The following is a 27,879-nucleotide window of genomic DNA, read 5'->3' on the forward strand; positions in this document are numbered from 1 at the left end:
ATGATACAATTGCTCATGGGTCTAAACCCTAGTTATGAGACTGTTAAGAGCTACATATTGACCATGAAGCCAATGCCTACCATTAATAGAGCCTTAGGCTTGCTGCAAAAGGCAGAAAAGCAGAAAAAAATTAGTGATTCCTTGGAGACCATGGGTGAGGCTACTGCTTATGCAAGCATAAAACAGTCTCCCTCTCTGCCAGAACCTTATTCTAAGAAACCCAAGCTAGATGATGAGGGTAAGCCAATCAAACAATGTACTCACTGCACCAAGAAAGGCCATGATGTCACAGAATGTTACAAACTCCAGACTTGTCCTTTGTGCAATGTTTTTGATCATGTTGAGTTTTAATGCTACTTAGCCAAGGGTCTTACCAAAGGGAGCACGGTCTAGCTATGGTAGGGGAAGAGGCAGAGGTCGTTCAAACAGTTACCACATACAGGAAAGGTAACAATATCTACAAGAGACCAGTTACCAATAATGCTGATGCTATAAGGACAAGGTATGATGATTATGAAGACATGACACCTTTTGATGATGATCAACAAGGGTATTAGAGTACAACATCTGTCCACAACCAACATTATGCAGATGATGCTTCTTCTTCTGCTCCAGACATGATCTCAGGCCTGGTTGACAAAGTTGTGCACAAGGTGATACAAGCATTATCTGATGGCAATGCACAGTCTAATGCTGCTTTTACCATTCCTTCCACCAGCTTTGCAGGTATATCTTCATCTTCTGGTTCAGTATTTCAACCTGGCAAAGCACATACTAATACCTGGATAGTAGATTCAGGTGGTTCAGATCACATGACTTCTTGTGTCTCATTAGTACATGATATTGTTCACCTGTCTCACCCTATACTGGTTGGCCTTCCTGATGGTAGTACTAAACTAGTTCACAGAACAGGAACAATATATCTGACTGATAATATCACCTTATATAATGTCTTGATTATACCAGAATTTAAAGAGAACCTTTTATCTGTAGGAAGATTGCTAGAATATTCTGGCCTGAAACTCATTTTCTTTGCTCATGAGTGTTGGTTTTTGGACCATTTAAGTAGGTTGATTGTGGCAAAGGCAAAGAAGCATGGCAATCTCTACTTAATAAAGGGTCAATTGCAGAATAGAAGAGGAAGTAGCCACTGCAATTGTTTTACTTCTGCAAATAATGTAGTAAATGACACTGTTGTTGATGTAACATGTCATCTTTCAAACAGTTGTACTCAATTTTTTGATGTAAAGTTGCTGAATCAGAGGTTAGGACATAGTTCTTTTGATAAGCTGAAACATTTGCCAGGTTATCATATGCATAATGATGGCAGGTTCACATGTCATGTCTGTATGTTGGCTAAACATCATAAGCTACCTTTTGCTAATAGTAATTCACATGCTAAAACATGTTTTGAATGGATTCATCTTGATGTATGGGGTCCTTATAGAGTCAGGGCACTATCTGGTGCAAAATCGTTTTTGACCATTGTTGATGACTATACTAGGACAACTTGGACTTTCATGATACAGTCCAAGGAACAAGTTCCTCATCTTATTAAAATTTTTTTTGCATATTGAGAACAAATTTGATGCTAAGGTCAAGATCATAAGGACAAACAATGGCACAGAGTTTGTACAAGGTCCTTGTAAAGGCATGTTCAATAAAAGGGGTATCATTCATCAAACATCCACTGTAGCTAGAACTCAACAAAATGGGTGTGTTGAGAGAAAACATAGGCACTTAATTGAGACCACAAGGGCTCTGAGGTTACAAGAAAACTTACCCTTGAAATTCTGAGGAGAGTGTCTACTAGCTGCAACCTACTTAATAAACAAGATGCCTACTCCTATATTACAGTGGAAAACCCCATTTGAAATGCTTTTCAATGAGAAACCCAAATATGAAGAATTGAGGGTTATTGGGTCCTTGTGTTTTGCCTCTATGCCTATCACACATAGAGATAAGCTTGCCAAAAGAGCAAGGAGATGCATCCTCATTGGCTATCCCTTTGGGCAGAAAGGGTACAAGCTATATGATTTGGAAACTCACACATGTTTCACCAGCAGGGATGTAGTTTTTCAGGAAGGAGTATTTCCTTATGTCTAAGGAAATAACAATACACCCTCTGTTGTTCAACATGTTGCAGACAACAATCAGTTCTATTATATGAATATATACAAAAAAATACACAGCCAAGTGAAAATAATACTACTCAAATAATACAAAATAATCCCACTGATCCATCAAACAATGACATCAATAACTCAGATAATAATATTTCATCTGAAAATACACACAATATCGACATTAACAACAATAATACTGTTAATACTACTCCATCTGAGAACACAACAATGAGTCTAAGGACTACTTCAGGTCCAACTTCTGAGACTACAGCTCCTGTTCAGAGAAGATCATAAAGAGACAAACAAATGTCTTTGATAAGTGCATATTTTATACATTTTAACCCCTTATATTAGTTTGATTTTACATATCATTTAGCACTTATCAAAGTGTTTCTAGAGCTAATATTGTGTTTCTAGTGCAATTGTCAAAGTATAATATTTACATAATTTGCATGTGTGACCCAAATACTTTTATATCAACCTAATTTAACATTTTACAAATACTTTTTATGCATGACTCCTTTCATTTCCTAGACAAAAGAAATTACTTTAACATGGTGGAAATGTAAACTAAACTAATGACAAATGAAATGATAAACATAATAGAAATGTAAATAGAAATTACCTTGTAATATGGAAATGAAATAGAAATGGAAGAACAATGCTTGTAATGAAATAACTTGAAATGAAACTTGAGAATATAACTTGTAATATAAATAGGAAATGTAAATAACATAAAGTAAATCTAAACTAAACTAAACTAAAAGCTAACCTAAACTAACTACTAAATTTAGAGAGAATTTCTATGTAAAAAGTGTGTAAAAGATCGTGTGTCAAAAGGGTGTGTGATTAGCACTCCTTATATAGGAAATAAGAGAGTAAAATTTGTAGAAGAATCCAAAATGGCATCCTAAGCACACTCTTAATTTTCTCTTCAATTCTTGGTTTAATGCCAAAAGGAATCTCATGCAAATCCTTAATGCCTCTTTAATCACATGGTTAAATGTGATATTAGCATCAAAAGCTTCACTAAGCATCCAAAGTTTACACCTTAATTGGACTTCAAATCTTGGGCTTGACTTTACATAAGACCTTATTTTGTATTTCTCAAATTAATCCATCACTTTATCCATGCAAGTCCATGCACATCTTCCATGTTGGCCCATCATCTCTTCTTTAGCTTAGCTCATGCTTCTAGTATTTGTACTTGAGTAGAATTGAGCTTATTTTAGCTCATTTTCCTACAAAACATAAGAAAACATACAAATGGAACTAGAAAGCAAATATTAGCTCATAAACACTAAAGGTAGTGCATAATACATATAAAATGGAGCTAATATAAGGGGTAAAAGTATGTATATTATGCACTTATCAAACTCCCCCAAGCTAAACCCTTGCTTGTCCTCAAGCAAGAAACCATATCCCATCAAATGTAATACCCTAAAACAAGCTAAGCATAATGATTTAAAAACCCGGGTCAAGCTAAGCTAATCATATTTATTATGCATGATACCCGTCGTTGTGAGTACCAAAGATAAAATTTATAATCTCCTATTAAGACTAACCTAGGCTAGTGGTAACAGGGTCGAACCACAAGGAGGCAGATGTAAATTTTAGTTGTTTTAAGTTCAGTCTGAGGTAACTATCGTGGGGGTTGAATTGAATTGGTCTACAGCTAAAAGTGAACAAAGATAATAAACTAAATAAACGATTTAAACAGATAAAAGAAGGGTACTAGGATGGTCGGTTCATTATAGCTTCGGCGGCAGCAAACTAAGTCGGTCTGAATCAAACACAGGTAAGGCGGGAGATAAAGAGATCCTCTCGGTTTACTCTTAACAAATAGCATCTTTCGATCTCGCTATAGGTCCCTAATGTCACTAATACTAACTTTCGTCCTGAAAAGTGACTAACGGTCTAAACTATACCTATCTTTCGATCTTAGCACAGTTTAGTCGATTTAATTGATGGTCAAATAACTTTCCCTATCTTTCGATCTAATGGGTCGGTCACAAAATAGGTATCTAACTGGTCGCATGCATTCGATTCGTTAAACACAAGATTAAATTCAATTAAAACGAAGGAAAACCCTACGAGGTCAGTCGATCGACCAACACGCGAGACAGTCCGTGTAAAATCTATTGCCGCCTATGCCATAAATCGCCTACATCCTAGCACTAAAGAATTAGCTACTCATGATGAAAGTGATAACAACAATAAAACTAATAACGATTACTGAATTCATGCTTAAAGTAAATAACAAACAGCGATAATACGATAATTGGCTTTCGGGATACTAACTAGCAAATCTATACTAATGATGAAAATAAAACAATAAACTGGAATTAGGGCAGAAGGAATACCGAGATTTCAGAGGAAAGATTAAGAACAAGAACAGAATTCCAATGCTAAAACGATGATCCAAACCCTAATTACTCGAATGAATAAAACTGAAAGTTACTGTGTGAAACTTAGAAAAAAACTTGGATGATAAACTGAATGTTTTATGTTACGTTATATAGCAAAAAACGTAACATCTTATTTCCTAAACCTAGCATCATGGGCTTGCGCTTTCTCGGTCTTCTAATTCTCGTCTGGAATAGCAATCTGGTCGATCGACTGATAAGGTGGTCGATCGATCGCTCTCCTCGAAACAAAGAGCTTCGGAACCCGAACATTGGTCGATCGACTGAGGGTGATGGTCGATCGACTAATGGAGCTGCTACTCGACTTCTTGAAACTCGTGGACTTGTCTTTTGGGCCTTGGATTGCGCACCAAGCTCGTTCCTTAAGTGATTCCTTTACGTCATTTGCAATGCAGTTTACTCGGGGATGGATTTGGCTTGATTTCCCGTTGAATTCTTCACATTTCTGCAATAATGTACAAAATACGGAAGTAGACGGAAATAGGGAGAAATGTAGCACAAACTACAAAATGAGCTCTGAAATGCGTGTAAAATGGGATGTAAAACATCATATAAATAACACGCATCAAACTTCCCCAAACCAAACCCTTGCTTGTCCCCAAGCAAGAACTAGACTCGATCTAATGACCTAATGGAACGAGTTCAATCTCAGAGCGAAATGCAAACTGTTAAGCCTAAACCAATTTTGTAATACTCCGTATTTATAGTCTTGGGGGTACTCTATCGAGTAGGCCTTACTCTGTCGAGTAAGGGTAAGTGGCGAAGCAAAATAGTTTCTGACCTGTTGGGCACTCGATCGAGTAGCTGGGGTACTCGATCGAGTAAGGGGGTACTCGATCGAGTACCTTGGGTACTCGATCGAGTGTCCGGTTTTACGGGGGAGTTTTCTCGGGTTTTGTTAATTACGCGATTAAGGTATTTAAACATATTCGTCATTGTTTTAAATCACTTTTTACAAAACCTAAAACCTGTTTAAGAGAGAAAGCAACTAGTTCTTCTTCCTAATCGCATTCTTGACAATTCCCGGAGTTCAGACGGTCAGTTCTTGTCGTAGTTCGTATCGTTGAGTTCCTTGCGTCAAGGGTAAGCTTTTAATATAATTTCTATAATGTTTTGTTAAGATTGGTGAAACCCTAATTTAGGAATTGGGGGTTTTTATGAGTAGTATTTGAATGGTAGCATCTATGTGTTGTATGATAGGAGGAGAATTCGTAGAGGAGCCATTTTGATACAGCTGTAGATACCGTCTGCGTGTTGTGCTTTCCGGTAGGATTTCCTACTCGCATTAGTCCCATAATGGGATATTGGTGATGTCTTTGTAGTTAGTTGTTTGATCTCGATGATTGTGATTGTGATTGTGATTGTGATTGGTCATCGTGGCTCTCGAGATGCGTTCTCGGCCGAGTGGGGTCACTTGCGGGAGTGACTTCACGCCCTAGTTTCGCCCTTCGTGGAACCCGCCACGGAAGGGGATGTGCACATTAATGGGACGGGGTTATCGCTCGTACGATGAGCGGGGCTTAGGTGGGAACGGCGGTCCCCCATCGGCGGGCTGGTCCAAAGGACGGTCGGTATTGAGATGATGGGATTGGTGGTGTGTGTGTGTGTGTGTGACGGTTCAAATTGTCTGTCATGCCTTTATTACTTATTATCTATGTTGATTGTGTGATTAGTACTGACCCCGGTGTTGTTTTGTAAACCTGCGGTGATCCATTCGGGGATGGTGAGCGATATTGAACAGTATAGAGATGAGTACTGGGATAGCTGGGATGGCCACGACATGACGATAGAGTCTTCCGCTGTAGCTTAGCATTTATTTATATTTCATTGAGAGAATGATAGTTTGAGAATCTTGTATCGTACTTTGGTTTGGTTTTGAGGATTGTATTTATCCATTAAACTATTTATAATAGATGTTGTTTCTGTTTTGTCTATTTGATTATCATACCTCGGGCGACCGAGATGGTGATGTCTTCATACCTGAGTGGTCCTGGTAAGGCACTTGGAGTATGGGGGTGTTACAAATGGTATCAGAGCGACGATCCTGAAACCTGTAACCAATGAACTTAATGAACATAGGGAGTCAATTAAAATGAACCCGGGGTAAAAGTTGTAGGAGCTAGTGCAAAGGCTTGGGAGACGTCCTAAAGTCGCGGGGGTCACCCTACAACTTTGAACCGGTCACATGGGAAAGTGCTTGTCGAGTCATATGTGTACTTGGTTAACTTGTTAACAATGTGATGAAGTGTGTGATTGTTGGATGTTGGAGGAGAAGTTGAGAGTGTGAAAGAAAAGTAATATATGTGTAGACTTGATGTTGGAATAACATGTTGGATGTTTACAATGTGGCTCTAATAGCATGATGAATTGATCTTGTTGATAGCAGAATAGACGCGTAGCATATTTATTATGATATCATGTGGTTTTATAAAGTTTAGCATGTTAGTGTATGACGTAACATGCGGGTAGCTCTTACGTATTAGTGATACTCGATCGAGTGGGGCTGACTCGATCGGGTGGGTTTTTGGCGATTTTGAGTCCAGAATCGCGTTTTGGGGCACTCGATCGAGTAACTAGGGGTACTCGATCGATTAGGGGGTCACTCGATCGAGTAGCCTAGATACTCGATCGAGTGGGTTAGAGATCAGAAGGTCTGTTTGGTTCTGGAGTTTGGGTACTCGATCGAGTACATGGGGGCACTCGATCGAGTAGCCCGTTACTCGATCGAGTGGGTTTGGATACTCGATCGAGTAGGTTCTGGGCAGCGTGTTTTCGTGTTTTGAAGTTTAGTACGTATGTTCATATCTACCCTTTCTTATATATGTATAGTTTCAAGATGCCGCCAAAGAGAAATGCTTTGTACGCGAGAGCAGAGCTTATGACCATGGATGACATCGTAAAGATGTTAGAACACCAAGATGCTCTTACTAAGACCCTAAAGAAAGTGAATGAGGACAAGAATAAGGATAAGGAGAAGGAGGTTGACCATGCTAAAGTCAGCCTCTATATTGCGAGGTTTAACCCGAAGGAGTACAAGGGAGTTGAGGAGCCTAACCTTCTTGATAGTTGGCTGAGGGAGATGGAGAACATACTAGATTTAGTTCACTGTCCTGATGAGATGAGAGTGGATCAGGCTGCATTCTATCCGAGGGAGGCAAATGGCAAGTGGTGGGATTCGGTGAAAGTGAGTGCCAAGGAGATATATACCAACCAAGGGTTACCTGCTATACCTTGGGAGGAGTTTCGTAGGGGTCATGAGGAAGGAGTTCGTACCAGAACATGTGAGGAGTAAGTTGAGAGAGGAGTTCGATAAGTTTAAGATGACCGCCGAGATGTCTGTGGGTGAGTACTACAGGCGTTCAATGAGAAATCTAGATATGCTTTGAGGATATGGGTTTGAGTGAGGAGAATCTGGCTTTGAGGTTTGAGAGAGGGCTAACCACGAAAATTATGGATAAGTTACCCGTGGGAGTCCTTACTGATGTAAAGGAAGCGTATGAGAGGGCTGGGAGAGCTGAGAGGCTAGTGGAGATGGCTCAGGAGAGGTCAGGTGGAGAGAAGAGGAAGTCTGAGAGCGAGGGTGGTGGCCAATCTAATTTCAAGAAAGGCAACTACAATCAGTCTAAAGGATTTTCTTCCTCGGGTCCGGATTTAGTCTTTGGGACTTCCTTTGGGCGAGGCCGAGGGAGTGTGAGTAATAGTTGGGGAGTGACCTGCTTTGGTTGTGGTGGTGTAGGCCACAAGAGACATGAGTGCACGAGTGCACCGGATCTGTCGAGACCCGCACGAGCTTTGCGAGCAATGAGACCCGGTGGATCATGGCCAAACCGGGGAGGTCAGAGCTACCAGAGTGGAGGCAATCGCAACGGCGGTAATTCTTATCAGAAGACACCGACAAACAATAACAACAATCAAGGGTCGGGTGCTAAGCCGACCGCATCAGCCAGTACTGTCCAGGGAGGTGGACAGAAGACCAGTGGCAAGTTGTTCATGATGGACAAGAAGGCAGCTGAGGAAGATGCGCACGTTATCACCGGTACATTCCTTGTTAATGGTATTCATACGTTTGTTTTGTTTGATTCGGGGGCTTCTCAGTCGTTTGTGTCTTCGAGTCATGTACAACAGTTGGGTTTGAGAGTATATGAGTCTGTTAGGGAGCAAGTTTTCATACCTTCGGGTGAGTCTGTATCGTGCGGGAGGTTGTTTAGAGATGTATCTTTGATAGTTGGGCAAGTCGATTTCCCTGTAGACTTGCTAGAGTTTCCTTTTAATGGTTTTGAGATGATAGTTGGGATGGATTGGTTAGGAAAGTATAAGGCTAAGATAGACTGTCATCAAAAGAAAGTGTCCCTAAGAGGTCCTAAGGGTGTTAGTGTGTCTTATCGTGGGTTTCTAGTCAAACCCAAAGTTAAGTTGATTGCAGCTGTTACTTTGAAGTCGTATCTGAGGAAGGGATGTCCGTTGATCTTATGCCATGTGAGAGATGACCGGATAGAAAGTCCAGCAGTTGATGAGATACCAGTGGTGGGAGAATTTGCAGATGTTTTCCCGGAGGAGATTCCGGGGTTGCCACCGAAGAGGGAGATAGATTTCACCGTTGAGTTGAAGCCAGGGACGGGGCCAATATCTAAAGCACCGTACCGTATGGGTCCTAAGGAGATGGAGGAGCTTAGGAAGCAGTTGGATGATTTGATAGAGAAGGGATACATTAGACCAAGTGTATCGCCTTGGGGAGCGCCAGTTCTTTTCGTGAAGAAGAAAGATGGGAGCTTGAGGTTGTGCATAGATTACCGGGAGCTGAACCGAGTGACGATAAAGAACAAGTATCCTTTGCCAAGGATAGATGACCTGTTTGATCAGTTGAGTGGTGCAACAGTCTTTTCTAAGATTGATTTGAGGTCGGGGTACCATCAGGTGAAGATTAGAGAGGTGGACATACCGAAGACAGCTTTCACGTCGAGGTATGGCCATTATGAGTATGTGGTGATGCCATTTGGGTTGTCTAACGCGCCGGCAGTGTTTATGGATTTGATGAACCGAATCTTCAGACAGTTCTTGGACCAGTTCGTGGTGGTGTTTATCGATGATATCTTAGTCTACTCTAAGACTAAGGAGGAGCATGAGGAGCATCTGAGGATCGTGTTGCAGACTTTGAGAGATCATGAGTTGTATGCTAATCTGTCCAAGTGTGAGTTCTGGTTAGAGAAAGTTGCTTTTAAGGGGCATGTAATCTCTAAAGATGGGGTAGTCTGTGGATCCGGCGAAGATTGAGGCGGGACAAAAGTGGGAAGCACCAAAGAATGTTGCTGAGGTTAGGAGTTTCTTGGGTTTAGCTGGATACTACAGACGGTTCGTGAAAGATTTCTCCAAGATAGCTAGACCGATGACAGCGCTGATGAGGAAAGAGAACAGGTTTCGTTGGGATGAGAGTTGTGAGACGGCATTCCAAACATTAAAGGAGAGTTTGACCACAGCTCTGTCCTAGCATTGCCTGAAGGGAGCGAGAATTTTGAGGTTTATACAGATGCCTCGAAGAATGGGTTGGGATGTGTGTTGATGCAGAATGGTAAAGTGATTGCCTATGCTTCTAGGCAGTTGAAGCCTTATGAGGAGAACTACCCTACTCATGATCTGGAGTTGGGTGCAGTGGTGTTTGCTCTCAAGATTTGGAGACATTACCTTTATGGAGCAATCTTTAAGGTATTTTCTGATCACAAGAGTCTCAAGTACATCTTCACGCAGAAGGAGTTGAACATGAGACAGAGGAGGTGGATGGAGTTGATTGGCGATTACGACATGGAAATCATCTACCATGAAGGGAAGGCCAATGTTGTTGCTGATGCTTTGAGTAGAAAGAGTGTACATTCTCTGTGTACAGCTCTATCTTTGATGAGGCTGAGGGATGAGGTAGCAAGCTTTGGGATTCATATGATGCAGAAAGGAGATGCTATGGGTGATATGACAGTACATATGGAGTTTTATGATGACATTCGGGATAAGCAAGCTTTGGATCCTAAGGTAGTGGAGTGGAGAGCTGGAGTAGAGAAAGGGACAGTGTCCCGGTTTTCCATTCATACAGATGGTAGCTTGAGGTTTGATGGTAGGTGGTGTGTTCCTAATGATGAGGAGTTGAAAAAGACGATCATGACAGAAGCGCATTGCACACCATATTCAGTTCATCCAGTGTGAGACAAGTTATACAAGGATTTGAAGAAAACGTTTTGGTGGCCTGGATGAAGAAAGAGACAAAAATGAGTTTGTGTCCCGTTGTTTGACATGCCAGAGAGTTAAAGGGGAACAGAGAAGACCACAAGGTAAGATTCAGTCTTTGGAGGTGCCTGAGTGGAAGTGGGAATCCATTTCCATGGATTTCATTGTGGGTTTGTCTAAGAGTCAACAAGGTAACAACATGATTTGGGTGATAGTGGATCGTCTGACCAAGTCAGCTCACTTTGTTCCAATGAAAGATACATGGACTAAGGCACAATCGGCTATGGCCTATCGAAAGAACGTCTTTGAAGTTGCATGGAGTCCCTAAGGACATAGTGTCCGACAGAGATGCGAGGTTTATATCGAGGTTTTGGAAGGAGTTGCGGGAATCGTTGGGGACAAATCAAGATGAGTACACTTTTCATCCTGCGACGACGGGAGACCGAGAGAACAATCAAGACTCTTGAGGATATGTTGCGAGCTTGTGTGATGGATTTTGGTGGTAGCTGGGAGCAGAGGTTGGACTTGATAGAATTTTCTTACAATAACAGCTATCACACTAGTATTGGTATGGCACCGTTTGAGGCTTTGTATGGGAGGAGATGTAGGAGTCCAATCTGTTGGGACGATAGTCTTGAGGCAAAGGTGGTCTTAGGACCAGAGATGGTGCATGAGATGGTGGAACAGATTAAGATGATCGGGGAAAGGATGAGAGCAAATCGGGATCGACAAAAGAGTTATGCAGATCTACATCGTCGGGACATAGAGTTTCAGGTTGGGGACAAGGTTCTTCTGAAAGTGTCTCCTATGCGCGGGGTTATGAGATTTGGGAAGAAAGGCAAGCTAAGCCAGAAGTTTATAGGGCCTTATGAGATCTTAGACCGAGTTGGGGAAGTGGCTTATCGTCTGGCTTTACCAGCTGCGTTAGAGAGGGTGCATAATGTGTTTCATGTATCGCAGCTGCGGAAGTATGTGAGTGACCCTTCACATGTATTAGAGGCCGAGAACTTAGAGCTTGATGAGTCTTTATCATATCTTGAGGTACCTAAGCAGATCCTAGACCGAAAGGTTAGAAAGACTAGGGGTGGTGAGACAGTTTTGCTCAACATCCTTTGGTCTAACCACGAGACCGAGGAAGCTACATGGGAGCCAGAGGAAGCTATGAAAGAGCGTTACCCCTTCCTTTTTGATCAGGTATGTATGGTTACGGGGACGTAACCTTGTTTCTTTTAGGGGGTAGGAGATGATCGCGAGCAGTTTCTAAGAGTTTTATACACCTTTTTATATGTTGCGTCGGTAGGTTGTCGGGATGAGTTGGGTAAGTAGCGTGTTTTATATTGAGTTTTGTTTTGGTTGTTGAGTCGGGAATGTTTTAGAGTACCTTTGTTTTAGTAGTGGTTTGAACTTCGGGGACGAAGTTCCTTTTAAGGAGGGAAGACTGTAATACTCCGTATTTATAGTCTTGGGGGTGCTCTATCGAGTAGGCCTTACTCTTGTCGAGTAAGGGTAAGTGGCGAAGCAAAATAGTTTCTGACTTGTTGGGCACTCGATCGAGTAGCTGGGGTACTCGATCGAGTAAGGGGGTACTCGATCGAGTACCTTGGGTACTCGATCGAGTGTCCGGTTTTACGGGGGAGTTTTCTCGGGTTTTGTTAATTACGCGATTAAGGTATTTAAACATATTCGTCATTGTTTTAAATCACTTTTTACAAAACCTAAAACCTGTTTAAGAGAGAAAGCAACTAGTTCTTCTTCCTAATCGCATTCTTGACAATTCTCGGAGTTCAGACGGTCAGTTCTTGTCGTAGTTCGTATCGTTGAGTTCCTTGCGTCAAGGGTAAGCTTTTAATATAATTTCTATAATGTTTTGTTAAGATTGGTGAAACCCTAATTTAGGAATTGGGGGTTTTTATGAGTAGTATTTGAATGGTAGTGTAGACACCTCGTTTCTGCACCTCCCGCAAACCACCCGGTGATGATTGGGCCGCATGTTTGGTACGCGGAACGATTTGTGACAGTTCGTAAGATTATCGTCAAGTGATTGCTCAAATATTAATTTCTACCTCTTAGTTGTCATCTACGCGCCGATACGGTCGTTTTGGCAGTAATTAGAGTACATTTGGAGTCCGGGCCTAAAACCGTCTTCATTTCCTATAAACCGTCAAATCCCGAGTCAAAGCAATGGGCTTGTCTACCTAAGGTTAGGATGTCATAAAATGTTGAGATTATATCTCATTTTGAGTCCTATGTCACTTCTTTAGGCTAAACTAAAAGTTTACATTACAAAATGTGCATTTCATTTAGTTAAAATGATAACCCGACCTTTAGGCCCATTTTACGAGGTGATAACGACTTTTTTGGGTCAGGCCTATTTCACAGAAAGTTCTAGATCTCTTTCTTAGCTTTCCAAGGCCACCGAAATCACCTTAATCCGAGTCTTATAGAGAAAGTTATGCCTAAAATACGACAGGCTGTCAAACGCGTTTTCTACGCGCAGAGGAACCTACCGGAAAGGACGCAAGCAGGTCTTTGCGCCTCTTCCAAGGGACGCAGCTCTGCTGCGCCTTTTCCCAGGGCTTTCTTTTTGTCTAAGTTTCCGCGTTTAACCTAAGTCGGTTGTTTCCGGATCTTTCCTTCCGTATCCTAGTCTTACCATAATTCCGTCGCGTGAATTAGTATAAATAGGAGCCTTCGTTCCTCATATTTCTCACGCGAGTGTCCGCCCTTCTCTTCTCCCTTTGCATTCTAGACTTCGTTCTTACTAATTGGCGCCTACGTGCTTGGACTTCCGACCACGTAAGCTCGGATCTTCCGGTACCACCTCTCCGTTGCATGACCGACCAATTTGACCAACTACACTCAATCAATCTAATTAATCAATTTGTTTCAATCGTTTTCCTCTTACGAGGGCACTCTTTCCTTGCATTCGCGTCGAGCATTCACTAGTCGATTCTTAGTTCATCTCGTTCCGTCAACATGTAAGTCTGAGGGTGTATAATCCTCTTTTATTTATTGTATTTTTGTACTTTTAATTATCGTATCACTCATGTAAGATTTATGTCGAAAATACCTCATTAAAACCGATTTCTAAAACCGTCTTTAAAACCTCTTTTTACGGATTTTCAGAAGACTAACAGTCGAGAAAAGACGCAAAGAATCGCGCGCCTCTTTCGAAGGAGCGCAGTTCCTGCTGCGCCTCTTCGTGAGGCTGCCGCAGTTCTTGCTTCTTTTCTTCTTCTTCGTCCTCTGTAAATTTCGTCTTGCTTTTGTTTATTTTGTTTGCTTGATTAATTCTTCGTTCACATGGTAGTTTAATAATCATATGTATATAATCCATCATTCATTAATATGTTTTAATCATCATAAATCCGACTTAAATCCCAAGTAATTCATATTTGCGGGTTTTCGTCATTCAATTCAAACCCGGGTTGTAGAGGTTCGATTCATTCATATTGAATCTCTGGAATTCGTCGTTGGTACATTCTAACCTGTTGTTCATCATATATTCGTCATACGTCATCATGTTTAGACTAGTTATTAATTTCAATAGAGGACTCATTAATGTCTTTCACCAATTAATCGTTCATTCATGTAAATTAATTCATTTGCATCCGTCTCACCCATGTTTTACTGTTTTTACGACCCATTCATATGTTAAATAACCTGTTAATCACTTTCATCCGAGTCAAATAATCTAATCAATCCTTAAAATTAACAATTAACATTAACGATTTGCGCTTAAACCGCCACGCCTGAAACTCACCCTTGGAAACAGACGCAAGAATCGCTGCGCCTCTTCCAAAGGGCGCGATCTCTTGCTACTGTTCGAGGTGATTTCGCCTCGAACTCCTTTTCTGCCTTGACGTAATTAATTAGTAAGCGTATTAATTAACTATTATCCGTAATATCACGCTAATTCATGTTCGTTAATTTGTTCTTTTATTCCTTTTTCTCAAATTATCCGTTTTAAAGGTATTTTCGACATAAATCGCCTATCCCAATGTAATTAATGTAATTTTCATTATTGTAATTTATAATTATTGTATTTCTTTTATCATTTGTATGTTTTTCACATGTAATTGAGCATTAAATCCTACTTCGACCCAAATTGTTTGCTAAACTACTTGTCAACCGACTTAGTATTAATCTTCACATGCTAGGATCAAAACAATGGATGTTGCATTGCATGCATATAACCGACGATATATCGAGTATAGACAACTTCCCTAATCATTAGTAGAGGCCGCTATCGAGGCGGGCGGGATTAGGTGTTCGATCAAAAGAGCTTCCTAATACGTACCCTCACCCCTTACTCCAGATATCTGTGAACACCCGTGTTCATTGGCATCCACGAGAGTCATTCTAGACATAGAATGCTAAGGGTAACGATTGCTTAGTGTTCATGTCACTACTTTGTGTCTTGACATGACATGAGGTATTCGAACGGTTCCAATTTCCCATAAAAATTGGTGGCGACTCCTTACAAAATGCAAACGCTTGTTCCCCGTTTCTCACCAAGCGCCCCCGTGGGCGGCCCGCTGTCCACAGGTAGCATCTATGTGTTGTATGATAGGAGGAGAATTCGTAGAGGAGCCGTTTTGATACAGCTGTAGATACCATCTGCGTGTTGTGCTTTCCAGGTAGGATTTCCTACTCAGTATTAGTCCCATAATGGGATATTGGTGATGTGCTGTAGTTAGTTGTTTGATCTGATGATTGTAATTGTGATTGTGATTGTGATTGGCTGTCTGTGGCTCTCGAGATGCGTTCTCGGCTGAGTGGGGTCACTTGCGGGAGTGACTTCACGCCCTAGTTTCGCCCTTCGTGGAACCCGCCACGGAAGGGGATGTGCACATTAATGGGACAGGGTTATCGCTCGTACGATGAGCGGGGCTTAGGTGGGAACGGCTGCGGTCCCCCACTGGCAGGGCTGGTCCAGTGGACAGTCAGTATTGAGATGATGGGATTGGTGGTGTGTGTGTGTGTGTGTGTGTGATTCACGGTTATGCACCTGCCTTTTATTATCATTATCTATGTTGATTGTGTGATTAGTACTGACCCCGGTGTTGTTTTGTAAACCTGCGGTGATCCATTCGGGGATGGTGAGCAGATATTGAACAGGTATAGAGATGAGTACTGGGATAGCTGGGATGGCCACGACATGACGATAGAGTCTTCCGCTGTAGCTTAGCATTTATTTATATTTCAGTTGAGAACAGATAGTTTGAGAATCTTGTATCGTACTTTGGTTTGGTTTTGAGGATTGTATTTTTCCATTAAACTATTTATAATAGATGTTGTTTCTGTTTTGTCTATTTGATTATCATACCTCGGGCGACCGAGATGGTGATGTCTTTATACCTGAGTGGTCCTGGTAAGGCACTTGGAGTATGGGGGTGTTACAAATTTAATGCACAACCAACAATCAACTAGTAACGTGAATCATGCAAACGAGTTATGAGGTCGTTAAAGACTGCTGAGCCGTCAACTGCAGAGACTTATCAAATTGGACTCTCGCGGGTCGCTCAAATCACTCAATAAGCACATGTGATATATATGTAAGATAGAAAGAATTAATTTTGTAGTGACTCTCACCTAACTACGACCTATGAAAACATGCCAACAATAAAATATGAAAATGACCTCTACGACCGTACATACGCATTCCAACCAAACAGATGACCAATGACACATGCCGAGGTATATATGGGATATGTGAGGTATGGGTAAGAAGAGGCAAAACATTTTATGGTAAAGTGGAGGTACAGGTGATCAAGCTAGTACCAAAACGGAACCAAGTGGCAACATCCAACTTCTTGCTCGAAATCAAACGAAACAGTGCTATAGCAAGCACAAAACTCACAATCTCCAAACTATCAAATCAATAAACTCCCCATAGGATATCAATGAAACATGGGAGCAAAAATCGCCAAAAGATAAGGATTAAATTATGCGAATTGACTTCTTCCTTGAATCTCAGTCGATCGACCATATTTGGCAGTCGATCGACTGCTTAAACAGTACAGAACCTCTTTTTTCATTTCTTTTTCGAATCATTTTTTTTTTCATTTTTTCTTTCTTTTTCATTTTTTTCTTTCTTTCCTTTTTTCATTCTCCAATCATCATCTCAACAAAGCAAATGTCACCAAAAACGAGTAACAACCCCAAAAACACAGACTACTAGCTTGACAAGGGACAGGCTAAATGTAGGACGTAGTAATGGGACAAAAAGGTTGTTTTTGGCAGTGTGAAGCTTATGGGTAAAATGAGAAAAGGCAACCTCTACCACATGTGTCAACAAACCACAAACCGAATGCATACAGGTATTAAGTAGATCAAATTCATATTCATGCAAATTAAGGAAACATGTCTCATAAGGAGTACTACTCACATTCCTAATTAAACCGGTCATGAATGTCACCAGTTATAGGCTCTAATTCTCAGAAATATGATGTAGTTTGCCGAAAATCAAAGTCAAGTCTCAAGTTCAGCAAGAATGTAACGAAAACTCGTAGATATGCATTTACGATTCTACTAATAACATGTTAATCTAGCAAGGCTCAGGCAAAACAGGTGCAAATGCAAAATCATCATAGAAATACTACCGTTCCAACTTGACTTATATGCTAAAATAAACATGCATTTTATGGAATTTTTTTGAATTTTTTCAATTTTTTTGAATTTTGATGTATATGAAGAAATAAACAACAATGCAAGAAATAATTAAACGTGAATGCAAGCAAATGATATGCGACGCAAAACCCGTCCCCAAACCAAATCGCACAATGTCCCCATTGTGCAAAATCATATAGTGAAGAGAAGAGAAATGGGAATTTGCGAGAAAATAAAACAGACAAGACATGAAGGAAAGATATGGAACTCACAAGACTTTAAGCGCAGCAGAGGAAACCTCCCCAAACCAGCGTGAGCTAGGAGGTTTCAGTAGCCAGCAGTGCTACCAATAACGGCGCCAAAATTTGATACCTGAAAAGACAAACAGAGTACCGCGCATAAAATCGAGAAAGCAAAATTGGGATGGTAATTATGTGCAAAGTTACGAAAAAGGAAGAAATCAGAAATAAGACGGAAAACAAAGTGGAGGGAGGACTCCCTCAATTCCGCAAAACGATCAAACACAGCAGGGGAATGATCGAAAATAGGTCTGAAATGGCAAATGGTCGATCGACCACATCACCCGATCGATCGATCAAGTGAACAGACCGAAACTCCTGAGATGCGCAGCTCGATCGATCGACCATACTTGCGGTCGATCGATCAACTAATCTCTTTGAACTTTCGATTTCGTCTAATTAGCTCAATAAATTAAGCTATCATGGTCTTCAACCTGCAAAAGCACATAATAACGCGCCCAAAAATTGCGCAAAACCCAAAGTAACAGTCTATAGTGTTTAAAAAGAAAAACAAGCACACGACTAAGAGTTTTTATTTCTAAACAACTATGAGGTTTTATTCAAAACAAAAACAAAACACATCCGGGTTGCCTCCCGGCTAGCGCTGGTTTCAGACAGGTCCCGCTCGACCTCTTTTTCTTCAGCAGCTCACTCTAATGGAGCCCAATCAAAACAACCCAAGGCTCTCAGCAACCTATCAAATAGCTGCGCATGTGCTACACAAAACTGTAAGTAGCACCTTAATATAGTAAAAACATAGGAAATTAAAATGTAAAAACATTTAAGCCTAACAAATTTCCTATGGCAGCTCCTAAAATTGTCCACAAAGCTATTCTGCCCTCCAGCTAAGGGCGGAATATAAAAGCTCAAGTTAACCGCAGGTGATAAACAAAGGAGCTCTGTAGCATTTGACTCAAAAACAACGTGAGTAGAATCCAGATGCTCAGACGGGTAAGAAATGTGAGGTGGAGGAGTCTGGTCAACTAAGGGAGAAGGTGGATAATCATCCCAAATGCATGGGACGGTAAAGTCAAATGGTTCAATCGGGTCCTCTATAATAGGTTCATCTATAATATCGTCATACACATCCCAATTAACCTCAAGACTGTCAAAATTTTCCTCCTCACTCTCCTTATCGCTAGACTCGTCAAGCTGGAGATTCTCAAAGAGATCCTCCAAATCGACCTCACTATCAGTGCCAGAATCATAAAGGGGTTCTAAACTGTCCTCATAAAAAGGATTGTCAACCACGCTAATGGTCTCCTCTATGTCTCCGTCAGCATTTCCTAGATCGGTTTCTAAGGTCTCACCCACCCCCTCATCTGAGTCAACATGAAGAGAAAAAGTAGGTTTAAGAGATTCAGTAGCAAACCAATTAAAGAATTCTAATACCTCAATGACGGGGATTCCTTCGAAATCCCACTTACCTATAGACTCGAGGTATGCTCGCGTAGGGTCATTCATTTGCCGGAAAATGGTGCAGCATATTTGGAGATCAGAGAAGGCATCTCGTCTGGGCTCAATAAACTCCCAAAGTCTGGCTAAATAAACACCAAAGATTTCGTTCTCTTCCTGCGGAAAACTCAGAAGGAACGACATGAGAACGGTCTCAAGGAACCGAAGTTCCCTGAGACTAAAGAAACAAAGACTAAAATTAAAGACAACTAAAACTAGCGCTGCCTCCCCGGAAACGGCGCCAAAATTTGATACCCGTCGTTGTGAGTACCAAAGATAAAATTTATAATCTCCTATTAAGACTAACCTAGGCTAGTGGTAACAGGGTCGAACCACAAGGAGGCAGATGTAAATTTTAGTTGTTTTAAGTTCAGTCTGAGGTAACTATCGTGGGGGTTGAATTGAATTGGTCTACAGCTAAAAGTGAACAAAGATAATAAACTAAATAAACGATTTAAACAGATAAAAGAAGGGTACTAGGATGGTCGGTTCATTATAGCTTCAGGCGAAAGAAACTAAGTTGGTCCGAATCAAACACAGGTAAGGCGGGAGATAAAGAGATCCTCTCGGTCTACTCTTAACAAATAGCATCTTTCGATCTCGCTATAGGTCCCTAATGTCACTAATACTAACTTTCGTCCTGAAAAGTGACTAACGGTCTAAACTATACCTATCTTTCGATCTTAGCACAGTTTAGTCGATTTAATTGATGGTCAAATAACTTTCCCTATCTTTCGATCTAATGGGTCGGTCACAAAATAGGTATCTAACTGGTCGCATGCATTCGATTCGTTAAACACAAGATTAAATTCAATTAAAACGAAGGAAAACCCTACGAGGTCAGTCGATCGACTGACAATGTCAGTCGATCGACCAACACGCGAGACAGTCCGTGTAAAATCTATTGCCGCCTATGCCATAAATCGCCTACATCCTAGCACTAAAGAATTAGCTACTCATGATGAAAGTGATAACAACAATAAAACTAATAACGATTACTGAATTCATGCTTAAAGTAAATAACAAACAGCGATAATACGATAATTGGCTTTCGGGATACTAACTAGCAAATCTATACTAATGATGAAAATAAAACAATAAACTGGAATTAGGGCAGAAGGAATACCGAGATTTCAGAGGAAAGATTAAGAACAAGAACAGAATTCCAATGCTAAAACGATGATCCAAACCCTAATTACTCGAATGAATAAAACTGAAAGTTACTGTGTGAAACTTAGAAAAAAACTTGGATGATAAACTGAATGTTTTATGTTACGTTATATAGCAAAAAACGTAACATCTTATTTCCTAAACCTAGCATCATGGGCTTGCGCTTTCTCGGTCTTCTAATTCTCGTCTGGAATAGCAATCGTCGATCGATCGATAAGGTGGTCGATCGATCGCTCCTCAAAGAAAAGTAGCTTCGAACCCGAACATTGGTCGATCGATCGAGGGTGATGGTCGATCGACTAATGGAGCTGCTACTCGACTTCTTGAAACTCGTGGACTTGTCTTTTGGGCTTTGGATTGCGCACCAAGCTCGTTCCTTAAGTGATTCCTTTACGTCATTTGCAATGCAGTTTACTCGGGGATGGATTTGGCTTGATTTCCCGTTGAATTCTTCACATTTCTGCAATAATGTACAAAATACGGAAGTAGACGGAAATAGGGAGAAATGTAGCACAAACTACAAAATGAGCTCTGAAATGCGTGTAAAATGGGATGTAAAACATCATATAAATAACACGCATCAATGCACTACCTTTGTGTTTATGAGTTAATATTTGCTTTCTAGTTCCATTTGTATGTTTTCTTATGTTTTGTAGGAAAATGAGCTAAAATGAGCCCAATTCTACTCAAGTAAAAATACTAGAAGCATGAGCTAAGCTAAAGAAGAGATGTGGACCAACATGGAAGATGTGCATGGACTTGCATGGATAAAGTGATGGATTAATTTGAGAAATACAAAATAAGGTCTTATGTAAAGTCAAGCCCAAGATTTGAAGTCCAATTAAGGTGGAAACTTTGGATGCTTAGTGAAGTTTTGGATGCTAATATCACATTTAACCAGGTGATTAAAGAGGCATTAAGGATTCGCATGAGATTCCTTTTGGCATTAAACCAAGAATTGAAGAGAAAATTAAGAGTGTGCTTAGTATGCTATTTTGGATTCCTCTACAAGAAAAGATTTGTTTGATGAAGTTGATGTTAATAATAAGTGGTAGAAGAAGAAGTTAAGATTTAACCAAGTGCTTGCAGTCTAGTGGTAGACTTGGGTAACCTCAAAGCTTGCAAAGGCAAGAATTGCGAGGTCCCGTGTTCGAACCCACGGATGAGCAATTGCATGCGGTTATCTCGGCGGCCCCAATTGGGGTGGTTTACATGGTCCAGGTGGTGACGCCGGAATGCCCGGGCCCGGGAGGGATTAAAACCCTCGTCACCAAAAAAAAAAAAATTGTATATTTTGGAGAATTTCTTAAGGTTTGTAATGTAAGAAGTCATTTGTCTTCTAATTGGGTTATTTTGGGTTGGAATGAGCATTTTCACATGGTTTTGTTTGTTATTAGTTGTTGAATTTTATCTTTTTATTTTGTCTCGAGGAACACTTGTTCCTTGAGATTCATCTCACCATTTTCTTGTAATTTTAGTGCTTATTTTGTAGGTAATAAAGCTTGGCCTTACATAATGAGTTACAAATTCATCCCACAACTCATAGATGAGCCTTTTCCTGACTATCTTGACCGATTCTACTACTTTTGCGATAGTCTCATCTCCTTTGGACATGTCCTTGATGGGGATTACTTGGGTCATTTCGTATTTGGCGGCATGGATTCCGAGACCCGTGGATTGGCTCTAAAATTGAGTTATGGGAATCTCTACAACATGATTGGGCCGGAACTTTGGAATTTCTTAAATTTCATGGCTTCCGAATGTCGGGAATTAGCACGCTAATTCCATTAATGGTGAATCGAAGAGGAGCTTAAAATGTTACAGGCTTGTTTGGGACAAAATTCTCAAGAGAAACCGAGACGGCGTGAGCCTATCTTCTCTCATTTTGCTTTTTCACCTCCCCAATGTGAGTCTTTTCAATCTAATGATTTTGATTTATTGGATGATGATGATGGTCCAATTTTATCTTTTAAAATCCCCCTAGTGTCATTCAAATAGAAAATGTAGAGACTCATGTTGATGACATTAACCCCATAGTAGATAAGTCACCTTCTACAAATGAATTAGTCGAGATTCCTTGTGATTCTAATGAGATTTTTCCCGAGTCTTTTAACCCACTTGACAATCCATTTGTAGAGGATGTTGTTGATCCATTCGAGAAAGTTAGAGGGCTAAGCAATTTTGATATGGAAATTAAGTGGGATGAACCCCCTATTTTTGATGACCCTCTCCTATTTTATTCTTTATGCCACCCATTTGAGACCATATATGATTATAATTTGTGCTCTAATGATTTATTTTATGGGCTTAAGCATGATGCTCCATCTCTTGCTGATGAGTGGAGTGATACAGTGGTTTTCTTTGAAATCTCGGATGCGCATTATGATAAGATTTATCCTACTTTATCTTTGATCTTTCAAGCTAATATCTTATCAATTGCGTATATATGCTTTTGTATTGCCCATGCACATGTATATGATTTACTTCTAAGGGCGTTGACGTGCTTTTTAGAGGACGGTGGAGAATCCATTAGGAAAAAAAACTAGTTTGTTTTTGTTTTATTTCAATTTTTTTTCCGCAATTTAATGTTTTCGTAGAATTAGGAATAAAATACTAGATTTGACGATGTTTGTTTTATGATTTATAGGTGAAAAATGAAGGAAATGAGAAAAATCACGCTTCCCCATGCATGCAACCCCGTTCGGGGTCGTAACTTTCAACAAACGGAGGAGCTAAAAGAAATGCAGAAAAAGTCAAAATTTTGTAAGATGTGGTCAACCCCGATCGGGGACGCAACTTTTTCCGTTTTTTTTTTTTTTTTTTTTTTTTTTTTTTTTAAATTGCCTAATCACTTGCAAACATCGTTCATTCTTCAAAATTTCAATTTTTAGCCTTTTTCTTGAATTTTTGATGAATGGAAGTCCCCCCCGAACACATGCTAGCTTGGGGGAGGCTCGCTAGTCTAGTAAGTTTTCTTTGTTTTGCATTTTAGTTTATTTCTCGCAACCCATTAAATATGACCTCTTGTCTTTCTTGTTTATGTGCTTTGCGCCATTTTTATGGTTTAGTTAGGTAATTTAATTGTTGGCACATTGAGGACAATGTTATATTTAGCTTGGGGGGAGATTGCATCCGCATATTAGTTAGTTTGCATATTAGTTAGTTTGCATTTAGTTAGTATAGATTTAGTGAGAATTTTTGAAAAATTTGTGAGAATTTTTGCTTCTAATTATTTGCTTGTCCTACTTATGCCCTCTTGCATATCCTGATGATTGCTTAAGCTAATGATTTCTTCTTTTATGATGGAATAATAGCTACATGGGGATGTCTTGACATAGTAGGTGAGAGATGGAAAATGAACCAAATAGGCTTGATCTTGACTTTTGGCAAGCTACAAAATGGTACGGTAGGGCCTCTTTAGACCGACGCATCTATATCCGGTCTCTCTTAGGTGAGTGTAGGTCTCCTTATGATGTTTGTTTCATCAAAACGCACAAGTATGGTTCTCATGTCATTTCTTTGTAAACATGCATTCATTTGTTATAGCATTTTGGAGCTATTCACATGATATAATTACCTTCTTGACCCATTTCACAAATATTTTCCTTAGCTACATTATAACTTGCCTACCTTGTTGAGCTAGTAGCTTTGTTTGTTTTTGCTTGGGTGCTCAATTGAGATTTATTTCAAAGTTTGGGAAATCATGTGAGCTTGGTCTTAATGCTCAAAGAAAAAGAAGGAGAAAAAAAAAAGAAAAATGAAAAATTGAAGAGTTGAAATGAAAAAAAAATGAGAATGAAAAGATGAAAAAAATGAATGAGAAAAAAAAAAGAAAAAGTAAGAAAAAAGAAGTATGCATTGAAATGAAAAAAGAGAAGAAGGAGAAGGTGTGAGAAATTCTCATGTATTATTCATATTATTTTGGAGTTTTCTTATGATTTGAATTGCAAATTGGGTTAGAATTGGGATTGAGCATCCTTGCATTTGATTGTTGCTAGCTTGACATTAGCTCCACAATCCATAATTCATTACCCTTCATTTGTTCCTCCTTCTTACCCACTACATATTGCCTTCTTCCTACCCATTTGACTTATTTATCATGCTTGCATTTGATTGTTTTGGCTTACTAGTTTTGATTGTTTACCATATTAGATTGCGGACACATTATTATAAGTCGAGGATAGTTGAGTGTTCATTCACAAAACTGTCCTTTCACATATAAAAGAGTTTGAGTGCCCCGTGAGAGTCCATAAGTCAAAAGATCATGCAAGAGCTTAAAGGTTCATTTCAAGTTTTTCATGCTACGCCGTCATGTAAATCTCATCCATGTTTTGCTTTGTCCCTTGCCCATGTTGATTCGGGTTTTTAAATCATTATGCTTAGCTTGTTTTAGGGTATTACATTTGATGGGATATGGTTTCTTGCTTGAGGACAAGCAAGGGTTTAGCTTGGGGGAGTTTGATAAGTGCATAATTTACATACTTTTACCCCTTAGATTAGCTCCATTTTATATGTATTATCGCCATTTGCTCCTAAAACAAACTCCCGTCTCTTTGTACTATAAAATGTGCTAACACTAGAAGCAAGACTAAGTATGAGAGCAAGATTGGACTAAGTGTTGGAAGTGCATGAATTTTGCATGAAGAAAGTGTTGGATCAAAATGAAAATGCAAGCAAAGTCGTTGTGCAAGTCAAAGCCCAAGAATTCAAGTCCAAAATGTGGTGGAAAATTTGGATGCTAAAGAAGAGATTAGGATGCCAAAATACTTAAGATGCCCTCCTTAATGCTCTTAATCGCACTCATAAACAAGGCATTAAAGCACCAACTTTGGATACCTTGAGCATTAAACCAAGAATTGAAGAGAAAATTAAGAGTGTGCTTAGGATGCCATTTTGGATTTCTCTACAAATTTCACTCTCTTATTTTCTATATAAGGGTTGTTAATCACACACTTTTACACACCATTCACATACACAATTTCTCATAATTCTCTCTAAGTTTAGTAGTTAGATTAGTTTAGTTATTAGCTTAGCTTAGTTTAGATTTACTTTATGTTATAAACATTTCAATACAATTTCCATTCAAGTTATATTCCAAAGTTTCATTTCAAGTTATTTCATTGCAAGCATTGTTCTTCCATTTCTAGTTCATTTCCATATTACAAGGTAATTTCTTATTCATATTTTCATTATGTTTTCATTTATCACTAGTTTAATTTATATTTCCATCATGTTAGAGTAGTTTCTTTTGTCTAGGGAATGAAGGGAACCATGCATAAAAAGTATTTGTAAAACGTTAAATTAGATTGATATAATATTGTGTAATTGTTTCTATCACATGTTTTCATCGTCACGTTTAATCTTTGTTTAAAGGCCTTATTCATCGATTAAGTTTGTTCATTCGTTCTAAAGTCGAGAGGCACGTAATTGAATTATACTAAGCATGTGTAGTAGGATGACATAGTCATGGACGAGAGTTTCTCTAGGACCCGGTCTATGGTTGACACTAATGCCGTAAGGTGGGTATCTCTAAGCCTAAACAATTAACGTTTCATCAACTCCTATGTTTAATTTAAGAATTTACATAATTTGCATGTGTGACCCAACTTCCCTAGACTCTTTTTATCATTTAGTTTATTATTTTCTAATCATCAAACCAAACCAATCAATCAAACGTAACCGACCTCTATATAATTCAACCCATAACAACTAATTAACAACTCCCGTCTCTCTGTGGTTCGACCCATACGTACTACATTCATTTGTTTTGCTGGGGTATAAATATTATCTTTTCATAGGTGTGCGATAGCCTATCAGTCTTCTAGACTGAAAGATTTCCATTGCCCTATTAAACTGCCCTTCCAATCTTCAACTTCTGCTTCAACAACTACCATGGCATACCATGCTCAGCTTCTCAAGAATCTTACCAATTTTGATTCATCATATATCAGGTCTCTGATGTCCTGCAGGAGCATGAACCTACTGATTTTTCTGAAGCTCAAAAGGATGAAAGATGGGTCTTAGCAATGGACAAAGAATTGCAGGCTCTTGAGGCAAACAAGACATGGGAAATCACTGAACTTCCTGCAAGTAAGAAAGCAATTGGATCTAAGTGGGTGTACATGATCAAACACAGATCAGATGGTTCAATTTAAAGGTTCGAAGCCAGATTGGTAGCAAAATGGGTACAATCAGGTAAAGGATAAGGATTACAAACATACCTTCTCTCCAGTGGCAAAGTTTGCAACTGTGAGAGCATTGTTGGCCATTGCAACAGTTAGAAATTGGCCCCTGCACCAATTAGATATTAATAGTGCATTTTTGCATGTATATATAGATGAAGAGGTCTATATGAGACCTCCATTGGGTTATACCAAGGCAACAAATGGTGAAGTCTGCAAGCTTAAGAGGACTTTGTATGGCCTTAAGCAAGCAAGTAGACAGTGAAACATTCAACTTATTAGACACTTGACTAGTCTAGGGTTCTCACAGCCAAAACAAGATTACTCTTTATTCACTAGAAAAGGGATTGGCACATGTAGCTTCTTAGTTATCTTGGTGTATGTAGATGATCTTATCATCACTGGTGATAATGAGAATGAAATAAAAGAAATAAAGACAAGTCCGGATAAAGCCTTCAGCATCAAAGACCTTGGTTTAATGAGGTATTTCTTGGGTTTGGAAGTGGCCAGGAATGATACCGGCATACTTCTTAATCAAAGAAATGAACTGACATAGTTAAGACTCTAGGCATGGAGAATTTCACTCAAACATTGTTTCCTATGCCTAGGGGGTTGAAGCTCTCTACTGATCAAGGAGAACATATACCTGATCCAGAGAGGTACAGAAGACTCATTGGGAGACTTTTATATCTGAATCTCACAAGGCCAGACATTTCATACTCAGTCCAACATCTTAGCCAGTTTCTGACTCAGCCAAGGATACTTCACTTACAATCAGCCCTGCATGTTGTGAGATACCTAAAGCATACTGCTAATGCTGGCCTGTTCTATCCTGCAAACAGTGAGCTGAGTTTGTCTGCTTTCTCTGATGTTGATTAGGGACAATGTGCCTTCAGCTGCAGATCTTTATCAGGTTACTGTGTTTTACTTGGGAACTCTCTAATTTCATGGAAGACAAAAAAGCAAAAGACTGTTAGCAAGAGTTATGCAGAGGCAGAGTATAGATGTATGTCTTACACAGCAAGTGAAATAGTGTGGATGAAGATGCTGCTCAAGGATCTAAATGTTCATGTTCCTACACATATTCAACTGTACTGTGACAACAAAGCTGCAGAACATATAGCTCTTAACCCTGTCTTTCATGAGAGGACAAAACATCTTGACATAGACTGTCACTATGTCAGGGAAAGAATACAAGAAGGTCTCATTGCTACCAAGCATGTGAAATCCAGTTTGCAGCTTGCAGATTTGATGACAAAATCTTTAGGGGGCCAACAACATGCTTATTTGTCTGAAAGGTTAGGTCAAAAGCTTTTGACATATTCTAGCTTGAAGGGGGACTGTGGAAATGCTCAAGCTCAGTAATCTATCAAACTCATCATCACACGGATTGATGAGC

General features: G+C 39.7%; 1 protein-coding gene across 1 annotated transcript; it reads left to right on the plus strand.

Moving 5' to 3' along the window:
• On the plus strand, positions 1-27,845 carry LOC141607127 (uncharacterized). Its single transcript, XM_074426487.1, has 7 exons — positions 1-238; positions 592-1,541; positions 26,250-26,442; positions 26,531-26,734; positions 26,867-26,963; positions 27,089-27,269; positions 27,360-27,845. Exons 1-7 carry the CDS (start codon positions 1-3, stop codon positions 27,843-27,845), a joined length of 2,349 nt encoding a protein of 782 aa, XP_074282588.1.
• The last annotated feature ends 34 nt before the right edge of the window (positions 27,846-27,879 follow it).

Source organism: Silene latifolia, chromosome 10 (assembly GCF_048544455.1).
Source record: "Silene latifolia isolate original U9 population chromosome 10, ASM4854445v1, whole genome shotgun sequence".
NCBI classification, from domain to species: domain Eukaryota; kingdom Viridiplantae; phylum Streptophyta; class Magnoliopsida; order Caryophyllales; family Caryophyllaceae; genus Silene; species Silene latifolia.